Source organism: Achroia grisella, unplaced genomic scaffold (genome assembly GCF_030625045.1).
Source record: "Achroia grisella isolate CSIRO2021 unplaced genomic scaffold, CSIRO_AGI_Agris_v1 utg874, whole genome shotgun sequence".
Taxonomy (NCBI): Eukaryota; Metazoa; Arthropoda; class Insecta; order Lepidoptera; family Pyralidae; genus Achroia; species Achroia grisella.
In genome coordinates this window covers 3,400,012-3,423,281 of record NW_026713051.1, presented here as the reverse complement: position 1 = coordinate 3,423,281, position 23,270 = coordinate 3,400,012, and the positions used below count along the sequence as shown (strand labels likewise).

Genomic DNA, 23,270 nt, shown 5'->3' with positions numbered 1-23,270 from the left:
TTACATTTGAAATTATAATATAACAATTTGATTAAATGTAGTTAAGCGGATGTTAGGTTCAAAAGTACCTCCAACTAATAAATAAATAAAAACATAATTAATCGAAAACGATGCAATTTCAATTAGTTTAATTTTATATTATGATTTATTTATTATACATATATTATCTTAACATAATAGAGAGGACGCCATGACGGTACATTTAACGGAATATGTAAGAAAATGAAAATACTCTTCTCTGCTACTTATGAATTCAAGAAATGTTTCTATTATTTTTTAACTAAGTAACGTTCCATCTTATAATATTTAGTTAAAATATAGTATATATAATTAACTTAGACTACCTACAGCTAGTAAAAGTCGACTGAATATTTACTAATTGAAGATTAAGACTATCTGAGTAAGATTTAAGAAAACGTTTGTTGTTTTAAGTTATTTAAAATACAGGTAAATTACGAACACCTAAACAACCCTGTATGAATTAAACTGAGTCGTAAATAAAAGAAACTTTTTTATTTATTTATATTTATTGTACACAAAAAACCAGTCAAAATAGCTATTTTCTCTTTATACAATTTCTTAAAGATGGAAACTGTTTACCTACTACCTACTCAATCAAAATAAGCCTGTTATTTGCTTACAGTCAATAGGTATATGTAATATTTGAGACAATATATTCCGTACTTCTTATATTATTTACGGATAAATTCACAAACAGTAGAATAAACCTATCGTGTTTATTATAATTCATTTTTCTATAAGTGACTTATTCTTTTTTATTTCAATAATATCACGCCTTCTCAGTATTACCACAGTATATGTATGTATATGACACAGATATAATTAAAGAAATATTTATTGATATAGTATTATTGTTTTTTATTAAAAAAAAAAATTAATATGGAACATTGAGAGTCGAGCAGCACTGTTTTTTAATTTCTTCTTATATAAATGTCTTTATATATATATAATACTTCTTGTACATCTTAATGAGTTGCCTAAGTAATCATTAAACGTCACAGAGAGCTACAGTAAGACCGTTATTAATAAGAACTTTAATTTACCGTAGTTGTTACTTGTTCAGTTAATTGTGTTAAACATTTTTTTATCACTGTGTAATATTGCAGAGCGCTACTCGACGGTCTCTCTTGCATATTTAAAATACTAACTTTATTTTTATTGAATACCTATTGCTGTCCCTAAAATAAATAAAGTTTTTAATTTTAACTCACAGAATGAAATTTGTGAAAATATTATTTTGTTAATAATATATTTGGTATATAATTAATGACATTGATATAACTAAAACATGTGATAATATACTTTTTCAATATGTTTATATGGGCCGGTGGTCACCGTATACAATCTGAAAAGGAGTATTAATCGGTAGTATTTTAACGAGGTATAATTAAAATTGAACAGAATTGAAGATGAGTATTTGGATAGTTCTATACACTATATATTATACATATACCAGAATTATAATAATGATAAATTTATTTATAAGTGTTGGTACCTACAAATATATGATTTGATAGTAGGTACATTTGTATTCATTAGTATGATTGTTTTTATAGGATCCAGTGTTTTCTATTTAGTTATATATTTACTAATAAATACTTTATTTATAACATAAATATAATTAAGAAATATAGTACCCATAGTACAAGCTCTTTACTATACAAATTATTATTATTATTCTAATTTAACAGTACTGCATATGTATATTATTGTATATGTACCCCTTATGTAATGTTTATATATAATAATTGTCTTCCAGCATGATACCACTTTAACTACTGCACCTATTTTCAATATATTCACGCCATTTTCAGAACATCCTGACAGCGGATACAATGCCAGCGCCTGTCCTCCAACGAGTCTGGTTAGGTGACAATATTACGACGATAATGCTTACTGTCATGTGCTGCTTTATACAGTAGATAGTTGTAGAGATACATATTATATATCCAATATTAAATGCGTAGATCTAGACATAGGTAAGAATTACGGAGTAGCTAAAAATGAATATAATATTTTGGTAAATTTATATTATTTTCTGCATAAAAATAGTAATAATAATAATAAATATAATAGTTTTATTACATAGTTGTGATTTGGTCGAATTTCTTGATTCTATCTTGCTAAAGTATCACCAGATAGGTAGTAGTAGCAGGCATAGTAGAGCTTCCTAAATTGTGGATAAGTAAAAACATGACTTTCTAATCATTTAGACTTGTGAACAAGAGCAGCTTGTAGAGACAGTTCTGCTCTGATTTATTTTGTAAATTCAACTTTTCAGCAGTTTCATTTCACAAAATTTTTCATATTTCTAAAAGATTTCACAAAAAAAGCAAACAGGCAAATTTCTTATTTGATTTTGAAAGTTATTCTTGATAAATTTTGTTTTCTACTGCTTACTCGGTAAATTCTAGACAAGACAAAATCTATTCAAAAGTCTAATTGTACTCGAAAATATTAAGCTAATTTTAATTAAAATTACTTATCCTAGTCGGTACAATATAAGTTAAAATTACTTCATTTATATTGTAACCACTAGGATTGAAAGGAAAAGCTCTTATTCTATCAACTTTTCCATATTTTTTATATTTTAATAATACTATTATTATAGAATAAAATCAAATATATTTTCCCTTACATCGATTACATGCTTCGTTGATATACGAAAAAATCGAGATTTCTAATCAATATAGCAAATAATGAATCGAGTTGTCCGGGGCTAGTACTGTTTTATGAACGGTAATGCAACTGGGGTACGCCAGGGGCGAACAAAGCCTCCCGGGACTCGATGGCTTTTCAGAGAATTTCATGTACATATAACCTGCAATGTCGGTCCTGTGAGAGAACAAAGTCCATTAACTTGCAGCCTATGTCGCGCCGAAAGCTATTTTAATCAAACTCAATGTTTGTTTATGAAGTATCGTGTACAAGTATTATATGCTATCATAACCGTAATTTGTTATGATGTGGCTGTGGGAAAACGTGTGTGGTAAATCACAAATGATATTATATTATATTACATTGCAGAGTTTATAAATTTTATGACAGGATGTGATTCTATTCATATTCAGTTACCACTTGATATCAGGTTGTTTTCTATTACAGTTACATAAGAAGATAAAAATATGGCATATAGCAATGATAACAATATTTTTTAATCAACAACTTTAAAAACTTATTTAAGTAACATATGTCCAAATTGGTTGTAAACTTTTTGATTGCAATAAATTTTTATTTTATTTTTTAGTGATCATAATCCGACGCTGTAACAAACTTATTTGTAATTTAAAATAGAGTACTTTTGCTAGTATGTTCTTAAATAGAGTGCTGTGAAAGATCACGGAAGACGTCACTCTGTATGAGATTCAGTTCCTATTTACCTTTATTAATTTCGACTACAAATTTTAAAATCAGTTAAAAATGTATGGAAACGACGCCTAATATTAAGCTTTAAGCAACTACAGTCGATTTATAAAAACGTAATCTATGCAAGTATAAATGAAAAAAAGGACGTCTATAAATAGGCATATTTCTATAAAAATTGGTATTTAAATATTTTACACTCGTACATAAAAAGTATCGTTATAATGATTCAAAGACCGTCAAATCCTAAATAAAGTTGTTCTTGCAAGGTCTTTAGAGAAATTGGGGTCGTGCCATTTAAGAAATATTGCCTACAAAATTTATTTTTAAAATCTTACGAATTATTTAGTTTGATGAGCTGGGGCACGCGAAAAAAATTAAGCGTTTTTTGTATTCAAATTGTATTTGAGCTTTCTCATACCTAAATACTACATTTATTTTGAATAGCAAAATTATAAGTATTCATAAGTTAAGAAGCTTTAGCAGAGCCTTATTATAACATTACTAAAATATCCAGACAGGTTTATGAAGTATACACATACTATTTAAATTCTACGAAATAAACTTAACATAAGCATAGCAACATCTCATCTGAACTCGGAGCTAATTGTAGAACTAAGTATTAACAGTTGGTGAATATAAAATACAATTTTTAAATGATATCCAAAAACAAAATAATAAATACAATTGAAATACTCCTGTTCAATAATATACATATTTGTATGTACGTGAATCGAAATTATGACCTACGGAGGGTGTGTTTTACGATCACCACACCACAAAGTCAAGTTCAAGTACAGGTACGGCAAATGAAAATTATATTTAAGGTTTCCTCGTTAATAGTTTTCTTTATGAAACTCATTATCAAACACTTGTATTTAGGATAATAATATATTTAATATAAGGCGACCCACCCGCTTTTGTTTCGAATGGAATAACATATTTTCCTGCGATAAAATGGAAGTTATGTTTTATCGGAGAAAACTGCATTTAATGTCGTACAGTAGTTTTAGTTATGCTAGTACAAATATAACAAGCAGGCAAAAAATCACTTTAGTTCCTGCTGCAGATACTTTATTTAGGTTGTGATATTCAGAAATATTTTTTTAAATAATTGGAATAACAGACAAGCCAGCGATCTACCTGATGGTAGGCGGCAACAGTCACCTATAGTAAGACAGGCATCACGTTATCCTAAGACATATGTGATTCCACTCATTCCAGAGTACTTATCCTGTAATTGCACTCTCTAATCGCCGTGACACCGATTACAAAGCAATCTCCTTGGCGATTGAAATAGGTACCCTTGTAGAGGACGTTTTACAGTTTACCTCTGTTGATTATTATATGAATATATATATATAATACATCAGAGTACACTTTGATGCTCTCTGCTTAATAAAATGCTCTGCTCTCTCTGCTCAAAACAAAATAAATTGAAAATTCGCCTCTAGTGTGTGACAGTGCGATAATTTGAAATTCAGATTGTAAGCTTTGTGTGTAAAATAGGAAATTAATGGAAATTCTATTTTCGTTTACCTACGTACCTACATATAAATTTAGCATAATACAAAATTCTATATTTTGAATCACCAATTATTTTAACAATTCAAAAAATTATTTACAGCAAATACTTTATGGTGGTATTCTAATTTAGACTTCATTTATTTTATTATTTTACGATAAGCTTATTGCTAATTAACGATTTTCTCATGAACGAAATATGTATATAGGTACATAGAAAATATTCCAGCAGCATTCTTTCAATTTTTCTAGACACCGTTTTTTTATCTTTCAACTTCATCATGATCATTACAATGCTCATTGAAGAATCATTGTATTTTTGTATGATTTGAAGCAACAAAATATGTAATGATAGACCGAGACAGCATTTAACTTTAATGTTAGATACAATACACATAGGTACTTAACAGAAAATAACTACCTAGGAGATAGGCTTGAAAAGTTTAAATGTTTTTTTACTATTGAACTCTTTTATTCTCGATTCATACTACATATGTACTTACTTCATCTGAAAGAAACTTAAATAGCGCATTTTTCTCTGAATTGAATCAATCCTTTACACCGAAAAGCTAGTTTCATATAACCTGTGACGGTAGCAATCCTAGTTATCAATTTGTTTTAGGCAATATTAGTATCCAGAAGAGTAGACTTACAGCTTATGTAGTAGTTAACAGTTATTATAAAATACTACTAATTATTTGTTATGTTGAAATCAATTCAATCGACTATGACAATCACTGTTATAAAACAATGGTTATAATAATATACTCCGTGCACTATACTTAACTTATATCACACTGATATAAGTTCTTGGGGCTGGATCTGGGCGTCAGTGAGTTTAAAACGAGGCCCTAAAACTTGAGGTATATCGGAGTACTGAGGAGAGTCCTAATTCGCTTCCTTAGATCGCCCTGTGTATAGCAAATCAGAAACAACTTCCCATAGAATGTTTGCCAGGGAGATTTAGCCCTCACCACGATATTTTCTTTAATTTTAATGCCGCATGTATTGGTCATTATTGGTATATTTAAGTACAATTTGCAGGTTTGGAGTGGTATATAAAAAGCACGCCCCGACAGGCACCGGTGAATCTGTAAATCTGGGGCCAATTGTATTTATTGATAAAATAGAAAGCAGTGCACTGTTTATAATTAACTTTAATTTCAATTACATATGGTAATCCATTAGATTAAATCCTCAATCAATCGATAGAGTTACTGCTCTTTTTTTATTTCACGTGTCCTACCAATATCAATATATTTTATCTTACTCTTATACCTACGAACGTAGCCATATAATGTTCTCGTTTTTTATTGCATCAGTTTTCTATTACAAAGCATTACGTAACATTGTTTAAAAATTTACAAACAAGATTTCCATGGAGTTTTGATTAGCTCCTGAGGGATTCAAAAAAGGGAAATTTAAAATTAAAAGTTTTATCTCTTCACTTTATTACATGTAAAAACTTGAATACTCTGATGTCTTTGTGCAAGGGTATGTATAAAGTAATTTGCCCAGTAGTTTTATCATAATCTACATCAGTTTTGAACTCTGCTATCAGATGAGCTATTTAAAGAAGTAATTATATAAACTTTTAAAACTGCCGTCTTAAGTAACATCTGGTTTAGCGCTATTCTAAAGACTAGGCTGAATTCCCTCGCTGACTAGCCTATTGGTACGATGCTGCATCAACTCATTTGATTCTAAATAAAATTAAGACGGTGTATTGACCATACCGAACCATTTCGCCTTCATCAATGTAGCCATAGATCTCTAGTGTAATTTTTTAGCTTACGTAATAGAAAAATGTATAAACAAATATAGTGAGAAGTGTATTTTCTTTTTGATAGACCGCCAGTTTTACCACAAATGGGCACTGCTGACTGATCCGGACGACGTGACTGCAGGGGCCAAGGGCTACCTGAAATGTGACATCACTGTGATTGGGAAAGGAGACGCCGTCAAGGTTCCATCCAAAAGTGAGAAGGACGAAGATGATATTGAAGCGTATGTAACATATTGATTTTAATATTAGCCCTAACTTTGTTATCGAAGACTACTCGCACGTATAAATATTTTTCTAATTATTCTGAATCAATATTGTTATAAGGTAAGTATTTTAACTTAATAATTACTTATTTAGTAATTAAGGAGTACATTTAATATGTTACGAAAATAGTAACATATGTTCGTGTTTTCTACAATATCAGTCAATATGTTGATGTTTAATAAGTATAATGTTGGTCTCGAAAAGTACCTATTATATCACAAATATCAGCTGATTTGATGGGAGGTAGTAGGTCACATTGCTAGTAATGTAGTATTGCTGTTAATTATTGTTCCAATTTCTAATACATTGAACACAAACAATTTATTTGACCTCTCAGTGGTCAAGTACTCAAAAGATGAGTTAATGATGAGATGTGTTACACCTGCCAAGTTCTAATTTGCCGCCCCACAACTTGCCGCCCAGGGCATGGGCCCTGTGTTCCCTCTCCGTTCTTCCCTAGATCTGGATCAGTAGCGTGATATTATCGTAATATCATAGTGTCCGTAAAAAGTATATAAAACAAACAAAAAACGTATTTTTAAAAGTAGCTTGCTTATTCCCAGAGATAAGTGCATCAAAAAACTGTTTAGCGTGTTCATTTTAGTGTACATTCGATAGGAGGCACAAACTGGGCTATTATTTATATGAACGACAGACTGTAACATTATAAGTAACAACTCATATTACGTTATCCCTGAAACTCCAAGTAATATAACCATGTAAATGGATTTACAGAAAACGCTATGTGCGTCGTATTTCGTGATAATGGAGGTTCAAGCCATGAAAGTAAGTAGATGGGGTATAAAGAAATAGTCGTGGCATGGCTTATTCGGGTTTGCAATGTGGAAATCATGAGCCCCGCGGGATATATGGAGGTAGAAGTAATCTTATAACCGACTGTGTAATTGTATAGCGAATCGTAAAGATAATTATAGTATAATTTCGTTACACATAAATATGTAAACAATGTTAGTATAAAACTGACTGTATATGTATATAATGAAACTACACATATATCTATATTCCTAACCGGATATATTTTGAGTATAATTTATTCTATTTTTATTTAGGACCATATTTTTTTTATTGATTCTAAGTAAATTTCTAAGTAAATTTATGTTTTTTTTAGATTAATATTAAAAACAATTAAATGTAGTATTCCTGTATAAATTAAGTCTGTTATCACTAAATATCTATGCAAATAGCTTATTATTTCGTAGTCTTGATACAAATTAAGGCATACGTACGGATATACGTTCTATAATATTAAGGTATGTCTGTGAGCTTTGACTATAGAATAATTAGATAATAGTTAGCTATCTAACATCCTTCATACATATGAATACAATTGAAATTGGTAATTTAGATTACAAGAGCAATATCTGGCTGTCTAAGTTCTGAATTGTCTGCCAATTTTCATAGACAAATAGTATTCAGTATTTCTAAATGATGAACGTATCATCAAACAAGTTACACATAACATAACGTAAGATTCATCCCACAACGTAACATAGTCTCAACGTAAGCTGACGTTATACGAATGTACTACAAAACTGAATGTATTTAGTTCAGAATTTGTGTTATTTATTTATTTATCTTAATTCGGATTACATCCATATTGTGTTAGGAAACAACTTACAAACTATGTTAGTAACTTATAATATACAGATACAGAGCTATATACACTTAGTTCATATTATATTATTGTTATATTAGTTCAATACAAATAAAGATACAATTGTTTTTATTATACGAAGATCGAACTCAGGAGCATCGGAAAGGCATACAAAGTTTTTAAGTATATTAAAGTCAAGTTCACTTCTCAACACAACATAAACATAACTTTATGAACCATGAATAAAATTGTATATCGCATGCTGAGGTGAAATTCTGAAACAACGCACTATTAATATATGTCGTGTACTCATGCCATCAAACTTTATGTTGGTCTATGTTACACCGTTCACGGTTTATGTAGTGACTAAACGGATTATACTGTTAAGAAGTTATAGTCAATTATTGATCTCTTTCTATATAATTTTTTACTTATTGATATAGAACGGGAAAGCTATTTAATTAATATTACAGCTATATAGATACCATTACTTGACGTTATTGTTTATTCTTAGTATCTTCTTTTACAAATATCTAAACATAGTTATTTGCTTGCCTTTTTATACATATTATATATATTACATATCGATCGAGTAAAAAGGACGAAAAATTAATTGAAAATTAGGATGTATGTTTCGTAATATTTTCATCGTTTAGTGCTTACAAAGCAAGCTGACTGTTGGTTTGCAAGTGTGGAAAGTTGAACACAAAAATAAGTTGCAACAGTGGAAATTCTACATAGTCTACCTCTGGAACTTGTGTTAGAATATTATCATTATCATATTTACTATTTTATCACACAATAGAAATCAGAACATAGCCATTTCCATTACAGTTGCTTATACTACATTATATAATATACCACATGTATAACACAGATTTTTCAAACTGTCCTAGTCAAGATTATAGAAAAATGGAATGGAAAAATTTATGGACAATTATCGTCAAGCCATTAGAACTAGACTGCGTTATATTAAAGTTATATAGAAAATATATATGTTTTCCTTTTTGTTATGGATGAACTTAAAAAATGTGTATCTGATTTTTTATATTCTTTCGCCTATTTTAGTGCATTATTACGCATTTTAGAAAAATAAATACTGAGTTCTTCAATATAATTGCCAGTATAGAGTCGCTAGTAAATAATAACGATGCAATTGCACAAAAAAGTTGTCAGAGAACTGAAGTCCAAACATGAAGCACTACAGAACAGACGCAGCTCTAACAGTGCCCTAAAGGCAATGTTGTATTGAATACTGCGAGCATTGTATATTTCCTGAGTGTAGTCGACAGCCTGCTCATATTTGGCATCTGACAGACAGCTCTGTAGCTACATACAAGCTCTGTTTAATTTAAACTAGCCAAGGGGCAAGCAATTATGAATTTTCAATATAATGATTTTGATTCCCCCTCGACCTTTCAATATTTGTGAGACTCGCCCTCTTATAGTGTGGCTTCACATATTTAAATTTTTTACAACAAATTAAATAAAAACATCTTAATTCATGTATCCTTATGTCTATTACAGACTCTTCTGATATATGTAGAAATCTAGAAATGATTAAATTAATTAATTATTGAATTAATTTAATCATTTCTACAATTATTAAATAAAACGCTTTTTTTTAAGTAGATTTACTCTACCAATAAATTGCAGATTTTAAAATATGTCGTCACGGACTTTATATCTCCTCCAATCCCTTGTCACATAGTGTCTCACTTTGTCAACCCCTTCTCCTCCTTAGTGTATGATCTAATAGATGACTCCTTATTAAAGTGTCTAATTAGGTATACAGAAATGTTATACTTATACACAATGCTAATTGAAAATGGAGTCTCATTGTCGCTATCTGATACCTTCTAATTGGTTTTAATTATATTGTTTATACGGAACAAAGTTACTAAGTTACGCCATTGAGACCTGTTCTAAGTAGGTACTTAAATACCATAGCCTCCCTTCCTGTATTTTTTCGGCAATGTTTCGAACAGCCAGACTTCCTCGTACGTTTTCGTTAGGTAATTATATCGAGCCTAGTAAAACCGCACATCCACCTCAGCATCTTCATTCCATTAAATAGAATGTATGCACGTTTTTCCGGGTTAAGAGGCATGACTCTCTGATATACATGTGGAACTAGACAGTTCATATAATACTATATTTTTGTAAATTAAACCTTTACGGTTAATCGGCATCCTCTCTCACTTCTCGTCATTTAAGCCACGCTGCAGCTACTCACTGTTGAATGTTGCATTCTATATTCCGTGAATTGTGCATAATTCTTCCCAAATTTGAAATTGGTCAGTTATCACGAGTATACATTTAAATGTACTGGGGTTTTGGTGTACTCAACACTAGAACTCAACGCGACTCTCTATTCAAATGACTACATCATCTGCGTATATGAAGGTACACCATGCTCAAACCTGCGCAACCTTTGTAAGACTAGAACTAAGCAAAACAGGAGGTGGCTTAATACTGAGCCTAGGTGAACATCTTCACTGCTATCGGGTTTGTTTGACCCACTACCGTTGGTACCATAGGTCTCGAGTCTCTATCACAACGGATTGAATGCCGTTATCACTATAATTTTGAGAACGTCTTCTGGAAGGTTAATATCTACAATAGAATACATAGTTACATACTGTATACTGTACAGCTGCGCAAAGACCAAGGTTAGTACATTACCCAGCCTTGTGTCATGCAACATGATTGTCATCTTTTATTCGAAATGATTGTTCAAAAATTTGGACAAGCTGCTTACAAATTATATTTACACAGTGAAATTATACAACGAAAATAGCTAGTTTAGTGTCGTAAAACTTTCAGGTAAACTGTTGAAATTAATGTGGTGAAACCAGTCATAGTCACCACTGTGACTAAAAGTTTTAATGTGTTATAAAAGCTCTATTTTTCTCAACATATTCACTTTTTTAAACTTAATAAATATTTATGCTTATCTGAGGATGTCTGTATTTTGAATTAACATTAGAAACAGTATCCTGCACTAGTGATATACTACTTTAACTTATAAAACCCACAGGGCGTGAGTTCAAATCTATTCGTCTCTAAAATAACTATGTCTATTTAAATTTTGACTAACTCTCCGGTAATGGAACCACCAATAATGGATCATATCCTTTTGAAAGAGATAAGTCCCCACCATATTGAATACTGACACTTAAGCGTTTCATTTGGGCATATATTGACATTTTTGTTTCATTTTTAAAACGGTATCGTAATAAAGAAAGCCATAAAATTTTACCTTATTATATCCATATGCAGTGGGCCAGCCGGCGACTGGCCCTCAGAGACCTGACCTGGAAATCAGTACAGGGACAATAGCTTTCTATTTTTTATTAGATTATCTCACAGTGTCCCAGAGTTCTTTTAATATATAAAGCCTGATGTCCAGCCCTTTATAAAATTTCAGCAATATACGTTTCAATATACAATTATAATAGACATATATACGACTAAAACTAATTTATAGAATAATATACTATTTAAAGGAACTAAATACAGCTGTACTCAATGAAAGAAAGTCTAATGGAATTGTAACTACTGTCATTACCGAAATCTCTTCCAATATTTAAATATAATTGCACAATTCTTACTAATATTATAATTTTATATGTCTGTCTGTCTTTCTGTCTTGTCCTAATGAAATTTGAAGTTAAATATTAATAAGAGTCTGTCCTTTATCTCAAATATAGGTAATCTGGAAGTAGGTGAAATATGGGATTAATGTTTGAGTACATAAAAGGGCAGGATACAGATGTTTGGTGTTTTATAAGCTAAAAATGCTACTTCAAAGCAGTCTCGTAGCGGACTCGAAAGTTAACTTTGTAGTAAGATCAAGATCTCATTAAACTATCTTTGAAAAAACTGCACTTTTATTATAAAAGGTACTTAAGTACTTCGAAACTTCAAAAGGAAAATATATGTACTTTAGACGCAAAGTTTGAGTGGTTTTGTTTGAGTGGTACATTTATACCTATATTCTACATCACCACTGTAATCACTGGTTAACTCTTTTTTTAAATGTGATAATTTATTAAGAAGATCTTCGTTAACATCAGCATAACATATATTAGCATAAATCATCTATTCCATCAATAATGGAAGGAAAAAGAGATTCAACAGTAGTGACCGTAGTTTTAATAGATAGAACATTTCTGAAACGATTTAAGAAGCGCAGAGTTTAGACATACGAGTATGAGCAATTTGCGTAATCTAACTCGGCGTCGAATCTATGTGAAGACCAAAATTTTTGACAGTGCGACTAAATACAATTACTAAATTATCAGACGAGCAAGCCATAACGGTTGGCAGATCAATTTCAGCCAACTGTTCCGGTCTACCCAAGATTATAGCTTGACACTTGTAAGGGTGGTTAAATGTCATCCAGACCGCAGAGTTGCAAGACCACAAGTAAAAGCACAGGTCGTTGTTGATTTATGATATAGCATGATCTAAATTATCGACATAAATTTGCAAGTCGTCAGAGTAAAAATAACAAGAACTCCTAAGAATAAATGAGAGAGAGTTTATAAAAATAGAAAACTTTAATGGGGATAGAATCCCGCCTTGGGGTACGATTGATCACACCAGTTAGATAATTTAATTATATATTATTCATTTTAATAAAAAAATAATTAAAAATTACCTAGGGCATATAAAAATCATTAAATCTTTTTAACGTTTTACAAATAATTTTGTGGTATTCAGGCATTTAGTGGATAATTTATGACATGTATGTAATAGTAAAATAATTGTAGGGGAAAATTATACGAGACTAGTTTGTATTTATCATATGAATTATAAATATAGTAGATCAGTATGTGGCATAGCAAACAATCAAAAATTTTATTGATGCTAAGTGAGTATCGTTAATTAAAAAAAAAAAATTATTTCAGGAATTTGCTCCTCCCTGATGGAGTTCCCATCGAGCGCCAGCGCGCAAAATACATCGTGAAGATTCACCGTGCTGAAGGTTTGCCTAAGATGAATTACTCAATACTGGCAAACGTAAAAAGAGCCTTTACCGGAGAAAGTCAAGACCTGGTAGATGCGTATGTCGAAGTCTCTTTTGCTGGAATGACTGTAAGTACATTTATTTATTACACTAGGAAACTTTATACGTAAATGACTCCATAAGAAACTCTTTCTTCGCATCCCAATTACATATTAGATATAGCAATGAAATTAAATTATATGGTAGGATGGCAAAACATTTTACTCCTAATAAATGACCATAGTACATAAATAAGGAGGTGATAACCTATTAGCAAAATATTTTGTTATCTTTATGAGTTCCATGCTTCTTCATTCTTACAAATAAAATGTATATATTATAATATTAATATTAAGATATAAAATTAATATATACTGTTCGTACAAGTTCATTTAAAGCTGCCGTAGTATTTTATACCATTTTAATGTTTAAATTAAAAAATTTTTGGAAGAAACGAGAAGAATAGTTTTGGGTGTTCAACTTATATTGACATTTACTCAATTACGGTACACTCTTACTTATGTATTTGTCTCATTATTAGGGATACTCATCTGTAAAGAAAAGCTCCTACAACCCGGTTTGGAACGAACAGATTGTATTTACTGAGATGTTCCCACCGCTTTGCCAGCGCATCAAACTTCAACTGAAAGACAATGCTCCTGTACAACCGAATGTTATAGGCACTCATTTTATAGATCTAAAAACGATATCTAACGATGGAGAGAAAGGTAACGGTAACTGCTCCAATTTTTTCTTTTTTTACATGACTTCCGAAGAGTATATTTATTGAGCCTGCGCAACCACTTAAGAACACAAGTAGTTTTGAGTAAATTATTTAAATTTGACGACATGGATGGATATGTTTCACCAATTATTACTATTGTATTCTAAGTAAAGGCGAGGAAGTTCATAATCAGTGTTGTTGAAAAAAAAATATAGGTTTTTTATACCGTAATTATAGAGTAATTACGGTCGTATAAAAAATAATGAGAAAGGAATTTGAAGAGTCGTATTGACTATTTCATTTTACAGGTTTTTTACCAACGTATGGACCATCTTATATATGCCTTTATGGGTCTACACGAGATTATAGTTTGTTGGATCAGCACTCCGGCCTTAATTTGGGGATGGGAGAAGGAGTTTCCTATAGAGCAAGGTACCATATATAATGCAGTAATAGATTAATTAAAAAATATATCAATACATAACAGTACTTATTATCATCTTGTAATTACTAGGATTCTCATCTCAGTCCGCACTGAAATCATGGATAATATGGAATGCCCTGCATCGGAAGTAGAAATGGAACCATTTTTGGCTATAAACGAACCCAGTTTTGAAAAGAATGAGGAATTCTTTTTGTTTACCAGTATATTTGATGCAAACATGATAGACAAACGTATTAGTGATAAACCAATGCATTTTGAGCTAAGTGTTGGTAACGCAGGTAACTCTTTAGATGGCCATCATGAATCAGTGAGACGACCATACGACTTGGATGTCCCAGAACTTAGTAAGTCCATTTTAATATTTTCAACTACAATTGCTTAATTTCTTTTATTTTGCTGATACAACATTATTGTATAACTCTGACATATTTCATGGGAAAGACATCAAGGAATATACGGCTCACCGGATAGTAAGTGATAACCGTTGCTTATCAAAAGTTTTTTTTTGCGTTGGTGAGTTTCAGGCCGTATAGCCATGATTAATGGCCTAAATTTTCTGAACCAAAACTACATGTAATTTTATATTAAAAAGCATGCTTTTAAATGTAAATTTATATATAGCGTGAGTGACTCTACTATAAAATTTAATTTTTAGATGATTTGAGTGCTGATACCGGTTATTGGCAAAGTACAACTTATCCATCAAGAGCAATGTCAACTGACAAGAATTATTACTATCTACCACTCTGGGCCGATAAACAATGCATGCATATTCGCAGTATATGGCCAGATCATCGCAGGCGAATGTATAATTCTAATCTAATTGCCAGAATCATTGAAAAATTCGTAAGTATAATAAAGTTCTGCTCCAATGAATAAAAATAAGAGTTTATAAATTTTATTCACTTTGTATTAAATCTATTAAATATATAATAATCAATTTAATATAATATTTCAATACCTATAATTTTGGAAAATAGGAAGAAGGACTATCAGATGTTCAAGTAGCCATCGAGACAGATGTCGGACCTGATAACTCGGCTGTGATAGCCCTCAAGACTACTCTAGAAACTATTACCAATGCATGTATTGCGTATGTGCGTCATATGTCCAATGTCCCACCTATTGGAAGTACAAAGCTTGACAAGGAAAGACATAAGTTATGCATCTTTGAGATAGTACGTACCTAGTTAAAATATCTATATAAATTACTCATTACTATAATTTATTAACTTTGAGCATAATGTCTAAAAAATTATTTCAAAAGTAAATCTTAATCATATGTATATATGTCACTTATAAAAATATGTTTAGTTAGAAACTTTTTTGGAAACCTTTAAATTGATTTCATTCTATAATAAATAGAAGTTTAAAAATCTAAAGATCATGCAAAACCTGATATTATAGACAATGATAAGATAATCTTATATTTTTGTATAGGATCAAATCGGATCAATGTCGAAAACCTTAAAAGCCCTTATCACGAAACATTCCATGAAGGATCGGATACGAACAGCATATACCTATCTCACAAAATTGAGACACCTGTGTGAAGATGTAAGTAAATAGAAAATCTTACATAATATAATTTATTGCTTTATCTAATTACACATGCTTCTATTTTAGCCTCAACACGCAATGCCAGACGTTTTCATATGGCTGGTGAGTAATGGAAAACGAATAGCATATCAGAGAATTCCAGCTAGAGACCTTATATACTCTGAAGTACCGGAAGAGTGTGGTAAATATTGTGGAAAAATGCAAACCCTATATCTAAAGGTATGCAAGTTAATCAATAAAAGAATTAAGGATGAAATACTAAGACTCCTTAAATTATTTTTTTCTTCGTGTTTCTTTCAGTGGCCAGGAAAAAAAGCTTTAACACCCAGTGGTTGGACGATACCGGCTAAAATTAACGTATACATATGGCTGGGTCTTACACAAGATAAAAAGCACTACATTGATGGATTGCCTCAGGGCTACGAATTGAGCAATGAATTAAGAAATGCTGACAAAATACGTTATAATGCACCTCACACTATATATTACACTGAGAAACATGTAAGACTTATATAATATAATAATAACTAAATGTGTTATTAGTTACTTATAATATATTTTAAATTATATTCTTTCAGACGTTCCAAATGCGTGCTTATATATACCAAGCGAGGTCATTGATAGGATCAGATTCATCTGGCCTATCAGATCCCTTTGCTAGAGTAGTAATTAACGAATGTACCGCGACAACACAAGTTATAGACGAAACTCTAAGTCCTACCTGGGATGAGACTCTTATATTTGAAGATATTTTGTTATACAGTACAATGGAGCAAATAAAAGCAGAACCCCCAACCATTGTTATTGAGATTTTTGATCAGGACAAAGTAGGAAAATCTGAGTTTATAGGTCGGACACTGGCAAAACCGCACATAAAGACTTTCGAAGAGATACGCCAGAAAACGCAACTACCTTCACTTGAATGGTATGACATTACACGTGGCGATGACAGTGCAGGTGAACTTCTTGCTGCATTTGAATTACTGGAAATTCCTCCTAAACAGGATTCGTCCATATTACCAGAGCTCCCGTCTCCAAGGGAACCTAATGGAAAACCACCTATTGACACAAACAAAGGTCCAATTCTTCCAGTACCAGTAGGAATTCGCCCCACTTTATCGAAATATCGTATTGAAGTTTTGTTTTGGGGTTTACGTGATCTCAAACGAGTACATCTTCTGACTGTAGATAAACCCCGAGTTGATATAGAATGTGCCGGCAATATCATATATTCAACGGTCATACAAAATGCAAAAAGAAATCCCAATTTCATAAATCCTGTAAAATATGTCGATGTAGAATTACCAGATCAGGATTTATATAGACCACCATTAACAATTCGAGTAGTAGATTGTCGAAGTTTTGGCAGGATTACACTTGTTGGTACACATACCATAAATTCCATTCATAAATATATGTATACACCGATGAGTAAAAAGGAAAGGGAAATCGAAGAAAGAAAGAAGTCTATAATTCCACTCCAAAATGTGGACTTACGTGCTAACTGCATTCTGCAGGATGATGTGTATATTGAAAACGAAAGAGAAAATTGCCCTTTACTTACTCGTTATGGACGCGGAAATATAAGTTATGGTTCTGGTGTAAAACTACCGATGCGCAAAAAGTTTTCAAAAGGCGAATCTAGTAAAAAGAGGAAAGCCAGTACTGATTCCATATTAGATGAAGACGATGACAATAAGGACTGGTGGACTAAGTATTTTGCTTCGGTAGAATCAATGATTGAAGTAGAAAGAGAAGCCAAGAAGGAACTTCAAGGATATCTTCAAGCCCCACAAACATCATCATCATCTCATGTAGATGAAATACGACCTTTTAGAGACGAAGTACAATCTATGCGAGCTGACCGTGATGGTACAAGGCTACAACAGCCAGCTTCACCAAGACATAAACTTAGCCCTACTGTATCAAAGAAAAATGAAATACCCAATTCGGCATTGACAAAGGTATAACTTTAATTTGATAGCTTTTTAATAAAAATAAATACGAACATAATAATACATGTACATACTGTTAATATATGTACACATTCTGAGAATGTAAAATTATATATATATATAAAGGTATAACAAATCTACATAGTGTCTATTAATATTGTAGATATACCCACACGAGTTGGAAGCTGTACCGGAGTATGATGAATTCAAAGAATGGTTAAATTCTTTTGAATTATATAGAGGAAAAAAAACTGGTGATGAATGCGAAGATGAAAACCGAGTAGTTGGTGTTTTTAAGGTGAATGATTTTACCTATAATACATACCTATAATCTAACAATTTTTAAATGTTTCTTATTTCTGTTATATGATACATACTTATCATATTGATATCCTTTTTTTAGGGTGCATTAAAAGTATGCAAATGGCCTCTACCAAAAGGAATTGATGATCATACTGTTATGGGATTTGACCCAAAGCACGGATTTTTCCAAGGCGTTCCGAACAATGAACCAATACATGTTCTCGTGAGAATATATATTGTTAAAGCTACGGATCTGCACCCCATGGACCTCAACGGAAAGGCAGATCCGTACATAGTCTTACATTTGGGTTCAAAGAGAATAAGCGACAAAGAAAACTATGTCTCGAAACAACTTAATCCTGTTTTTGGAAAATGCTTTGAAATTGAGGCAACATTTCCTCAAGACTCAATGCTCAACATTCAAGTTCTAGATTGGGATTTACTGGGATCTGATGATTTAATAGGAGAAACTAAAATCGATCTCGAAAATAGATTTTATAGTCGGCACAGGGCAACATGTGGACTACCTATGAAATATGAAGAGTATGTAGAGATAAATTTATTAGTCTTAATTACATTCTTATATAAATATTACTTTTATAATTGTGGTTTTTGATATTTGCAGGCAGGGTTACAACCGTTGGCGTGATGCTTTGAAACCCACACAAATTTTGGCAAAATTATGCAAAGATGGTAAATTAGATCCACCTGTATATGAACTTGGAAGAGTCAAAGTTGGACGGACTGTATTTAATATGCCAATGGATGATAAGGAATTATTCTCTAATCCCGACACAGTTGAAGAGCAGATGGCACTAGTAGTCTTGCGACGTTGGCAGGAAGTTCCACGGGTGGGAACCAGATTAGTCACTGAACACATTGAAACAAGACCACTTTATAATCCAAATAAACCCGGTAATAAACTCAATAGTTACATATTTTAGTGCTGCTAATAAATAATATTTAAATGTTAAAGATTTTATTAATTTGTCAAATCACTCAGAATGTATTTTAATTGTTACAATTATGTTAAAGTAAAAATAAATTATTTATTAACAGGTATTGAGCAAGGACGTCTTGAAATGTGGGTAGATATGTTCCCTATGGATATGCCTCTACCAGGTCCACCAATGGATATTTCAGCTCGTAAACCTAAATCTTACGAAATGAGAGTAATAATATGGAACACTGATGACGTGGTTCTAGAAGATGATGCTTTCTTTACTGGAGAAAAAATGTCTGATATTTATGTGAAAGGGTGAGTTTTCTTTTTTTCTATTTGTTGGTATTATAGTAAAGCTTTTACTAATTAAAATATCATCAATTTTCTTTCAGGTGGATAAAAGGTCCAGACGATTGTCAATGTACAGATATACATTACCGTTCATTAACAGGAGAAGGAAATTTTAACTGGCGATTCATATATCCTTTCGATTATTTGGAAGCTGAAGAGCGTATTGTAATCTCTCGTAAAGAGTCCGTTTTCTCGTGGGATGAAACAGAATGTAAGATTCCTGCACGACTTGAACTACAAGTGTGGGATGCAGATCATTTTTCAGCAGATGATTTCTTGGGTAAGTCAATCATTTTAAAATGTTATAAGACATGTTAGTATTTCATAATATGCTTCAATGTAGCATATAAAAGTTAGTATAATTATTATTTTTTATTTTTAGGAGCTATTACCTTAGATTTAAATAGATTTCCACGTGGAGCTAAATCAGCTAAATTGTGCACATTGGAAATGTTAAGAAGCGATGGCACGGTGCCTTTAATAAATATCTTTAAACAAAAGCGTGTCAAGGGCTGGTGGCCATTTTATATTAAGCGCGACACTGAGGAAATGGAGTTGACCGGGAAGGTCGAAGCTGAAATCCATATTCTTACTCGTGAAGAAGCTGATAAAGTACCAGCTGGTCTAGGACGTAGTGAACCAGATCCCCTGGATAAACCCAAGTAAGTAGTATGCCTTACATACTGTCAACTATTTTTTCTATTATTATTACATAGACCATGTGCTTTAAATTTAAAACAGAGTTTCCCTGAAAGAAACTAACATGTAAACAAGAGATGATATGAAAATAGCTGAAGTATAAGGCATATGTATAAAGAAGAACATATCTTTAACTTAGAAAACTGGTGACCTGTTTTCAGGAATGGGAATAAATACTATCAAATATATTAGGTATATAGAATTAGGACTTTAAAATTTCTATACGCGCTACCTGAGACTTTATTCTTCTCTTATTTTTCAGCCGTCCAGATGCTTCCTTTATGTGGTTCCTCAATCCACTAAAATCGATCCGCTACATAATCTGGCATAGCTACAGGTGGACAGCTGTCAAAGTATCTATATTCCTTACGTTAACTATAATGTTCTTACTTTTAATGTGGGCTGTACCTGGCTATTTAGTAAAAAAATTACTCGGTGCTTAAATACCGGCTTTCATTAGAATAAGTAATGTTTTTATTTTTTATGTATTCCATACCAACCACACGGTTAAATATTATTCGGCGCTTAATTACCGGCTAAATATCCACATATTTAATAGTAGACATTACTAACCAGAAGTAGTAATCTTTAACAATTTATTTCACAATAATATCTCAACATATACAGTCAACTTACACAAAAACTTGCATATTACATTGCATAGAATAAGTAATGTTCTCGCTTTTAATGTATCTCATACTTAGTCACATGGTAAAATATTACTCGGTGCTTAATTACCGACTGAATGTGTATTCACAATTTTAAAAGTAGAGATAAGTGACTAGATGAAGTAAAGTATAAAAACGTAGCGTATGTTAATGTCTCAACATATATAACCAACTTAAACAATATATATATTATATTGTATTAGAATAAGTCTTACTTTTAAAGTATGCCATACCTGGCCACATGGTAAAATATTACTCGGTGCTTAATAACCGACTGATTGTGTAACCACAATTATAATAATAGACTACGCTATCTAGAAGAAGTAATGTTAACCGACTTATATTAATATCTCGACATATATAATCAAATTATGCAAATCATATGTTACACTGTATTAGAATAACTAACGCTCTTACTTTCTATGTATGAAGTATCTGAACACATGATATTATAAATAGTACTCAGTTCTGAATTACCGACAGAATATATATCATATCATATAATAGAAGTAATGTTTAACAACAACAGCTTATGCAAGATATATAATGCATTGTATTAGAATAGGTAATATTCTTACTTTTAACATATCTATCCGATAGCTAGGTATCGTGGTATACATGGTAAAATTTTTCTCATTGAACATGTATCGACTATTTTAATGGTAGAAATCAGTAACTAGAAGAGGTAATGTTACACACCTTGACACCTTAGCTTATATTAATATCACAACATATTACCTACTGAATGAGTATTCATAATTTTAATAATAGAGAACACTAACTAGAAGAAATAATGTTGACTTAGCTTATTTTAATGTTCAAAAAATGTATAATCAACTTACAGAAAACATACATTACTTGTATTAGAATTATTAATGCTCTTGCTATTAATTTATGCTGTACTTCGTGACATCTTTACATTTTACTCGGTTCTTAATTTCCAACTGAATGTGTATCCACAATTATACTCGTATTAGTAAAAAGCAGTAACTTAGACTATATTAATATCTCACCATATGTAATCAACTTATACAAAACATATATCGCATTGTTTTAGAATAAGTAATGTTTTAACTTTTAATGTATGTCATACCTTGATATAGTATTACTCGGTCCTTAATTACTAGCTGAATATGTATCCACAATTTTAATAGTAGAAATCAGTATCTAGAAAGAATAATGTTTAAAAATTTAACTTACATTAATGTCTCAACATCGGTATATAATCAACTTACACAAATTATGTATTGCATTGTATCAGTATAAGTAATGTTCTTAATTTTAATGTATGTCATACCTAATCACACATGATAAAATATTACTCAGTCCTTAATTACTAGCTGAATATGTATCCACAACTTTAATAGTAGAAATCAGTAACTAGAATGAATAATGTTTAATAATATAGCTTACATTAATGTCTAAACATATATAATCAACTTACACAAATCATTTATTGCATTGTATCAGTATAAGTAATGTTTTAACTTTTAATGTATCTCATTGATAAAATATTACTCGGTCCTTAATTACTAGCTGAATATGTATCCACAACTTTAATAGTAGAAATCAGTAACTAGAATGAATAATGTTTAATAATTTAGCTTACATTAATGTCTCAACATATATAATCAACTTACACAAATCATGTATTGCATTGTATCAGTATAAGTAATGTTTTAACTTTTAATGTATCTCATTGATAAAATATTACTCGATCCTTAATTACTAGCTGAATATGTATCCACAATTTTAATAGTAGAAATCAGTAATTAGAAAGAATGATGTTTAACAATTTAGCTTACATTAATGTCTCAACATCGGCATATAATCAACTTACACAAATCATGTATTGCATTGTATCAGTATAAGTAATGTTTTAACTTTTAATGTATCTCATACCATGATAAAATATTACTCGGTCCTTAATTACTAGCTAAATATGTATCCACAATTTTAATAGTAGAAATCAGTAATTAGAAAGAATAATGTTTAATAATTTAGCTTACATTAATATCTCAACATCGGCATATAA

The 23,270-nt window shown here is 31.1% G+C and overlaps 1 protein-coding gene across 1 annotated transcript in view; it reads left to right on the top strand.

Annotated features, from left to right (window-relative positions):
• The window catches only part of LOC131853109 (otoferlin-like), a 73,452-nt gene extending 51,016 nt beyond the window's left edge, over window positions 1–22,436 (top strand). The window contains exons 7-24 of the mRNA XM_059203925.1: window positions 6,759–6,915; window positions 13,490–13,676; window positions 14,129–14,315; window positions 14,620–14,743; window positions 14,826–15,100; window positions 15,412–15,602; window positions 15,737–15,934; window positions 16,197–16,313; window positions 16,383–16,535; window positions 16,617–16,817; window positions 16,895–18,280; window positions 18,435–18,569; window positions 18,675–19,117; window positions 19,200–19,489; window positions 19,634–19,832; window positions 19,910–20,148; window positions 20,251–20,530; window positions 20,830–22,436. Of these exons, the coding sequence (XP_059059908.1) occupies window positions 6,759–6,915; window positions 13,490–13,676; window positions 14,129–14,315; window positions 14,620–14,743; window positions 14,826–15,100; window positions 15,412–15,602; window positions 15,737–15,934; window positions 16,197–16,313; window positions 16,383–16,535; window positions 16,617–16,817; window positions 16,895–18,280; window positions 18,435–18,569; window positions 18,675–19,117; window positions 19,200–19,489; window positions 19,634–19,832; window positions 19,910–20,148; window positions 20,251–20,530; window positions 20,830–21,010 (4,943 nt within the window). The 3' untranslated portion in view covers window positions 21,011–22,436. The remainder of the gene's footprint in view (window positions 1–6,758; window positions 6,916–13,489; window positions 13,677–14,128; window positions 14,316–14,619; window positions 14,744–14,825; window positions 15,101–15,411; window positions 15,603–15,736; window positions 15,935–16,196; window positions 16,314–16,382; window positions 16,536–16,616; window positions 16,818–16,894; window positions 18,281–18,434; window positions 18,570–18,674; window positions 19,118–19,199; window positions 19,490–19,633; window positions 19,833–19,909; window positions 20,149–20,250; window positions 20,531–20,829) is intronic.
• The last annotated feature ends 834 nt before the right edge of the window (window positions 22,437–23,270 follow it).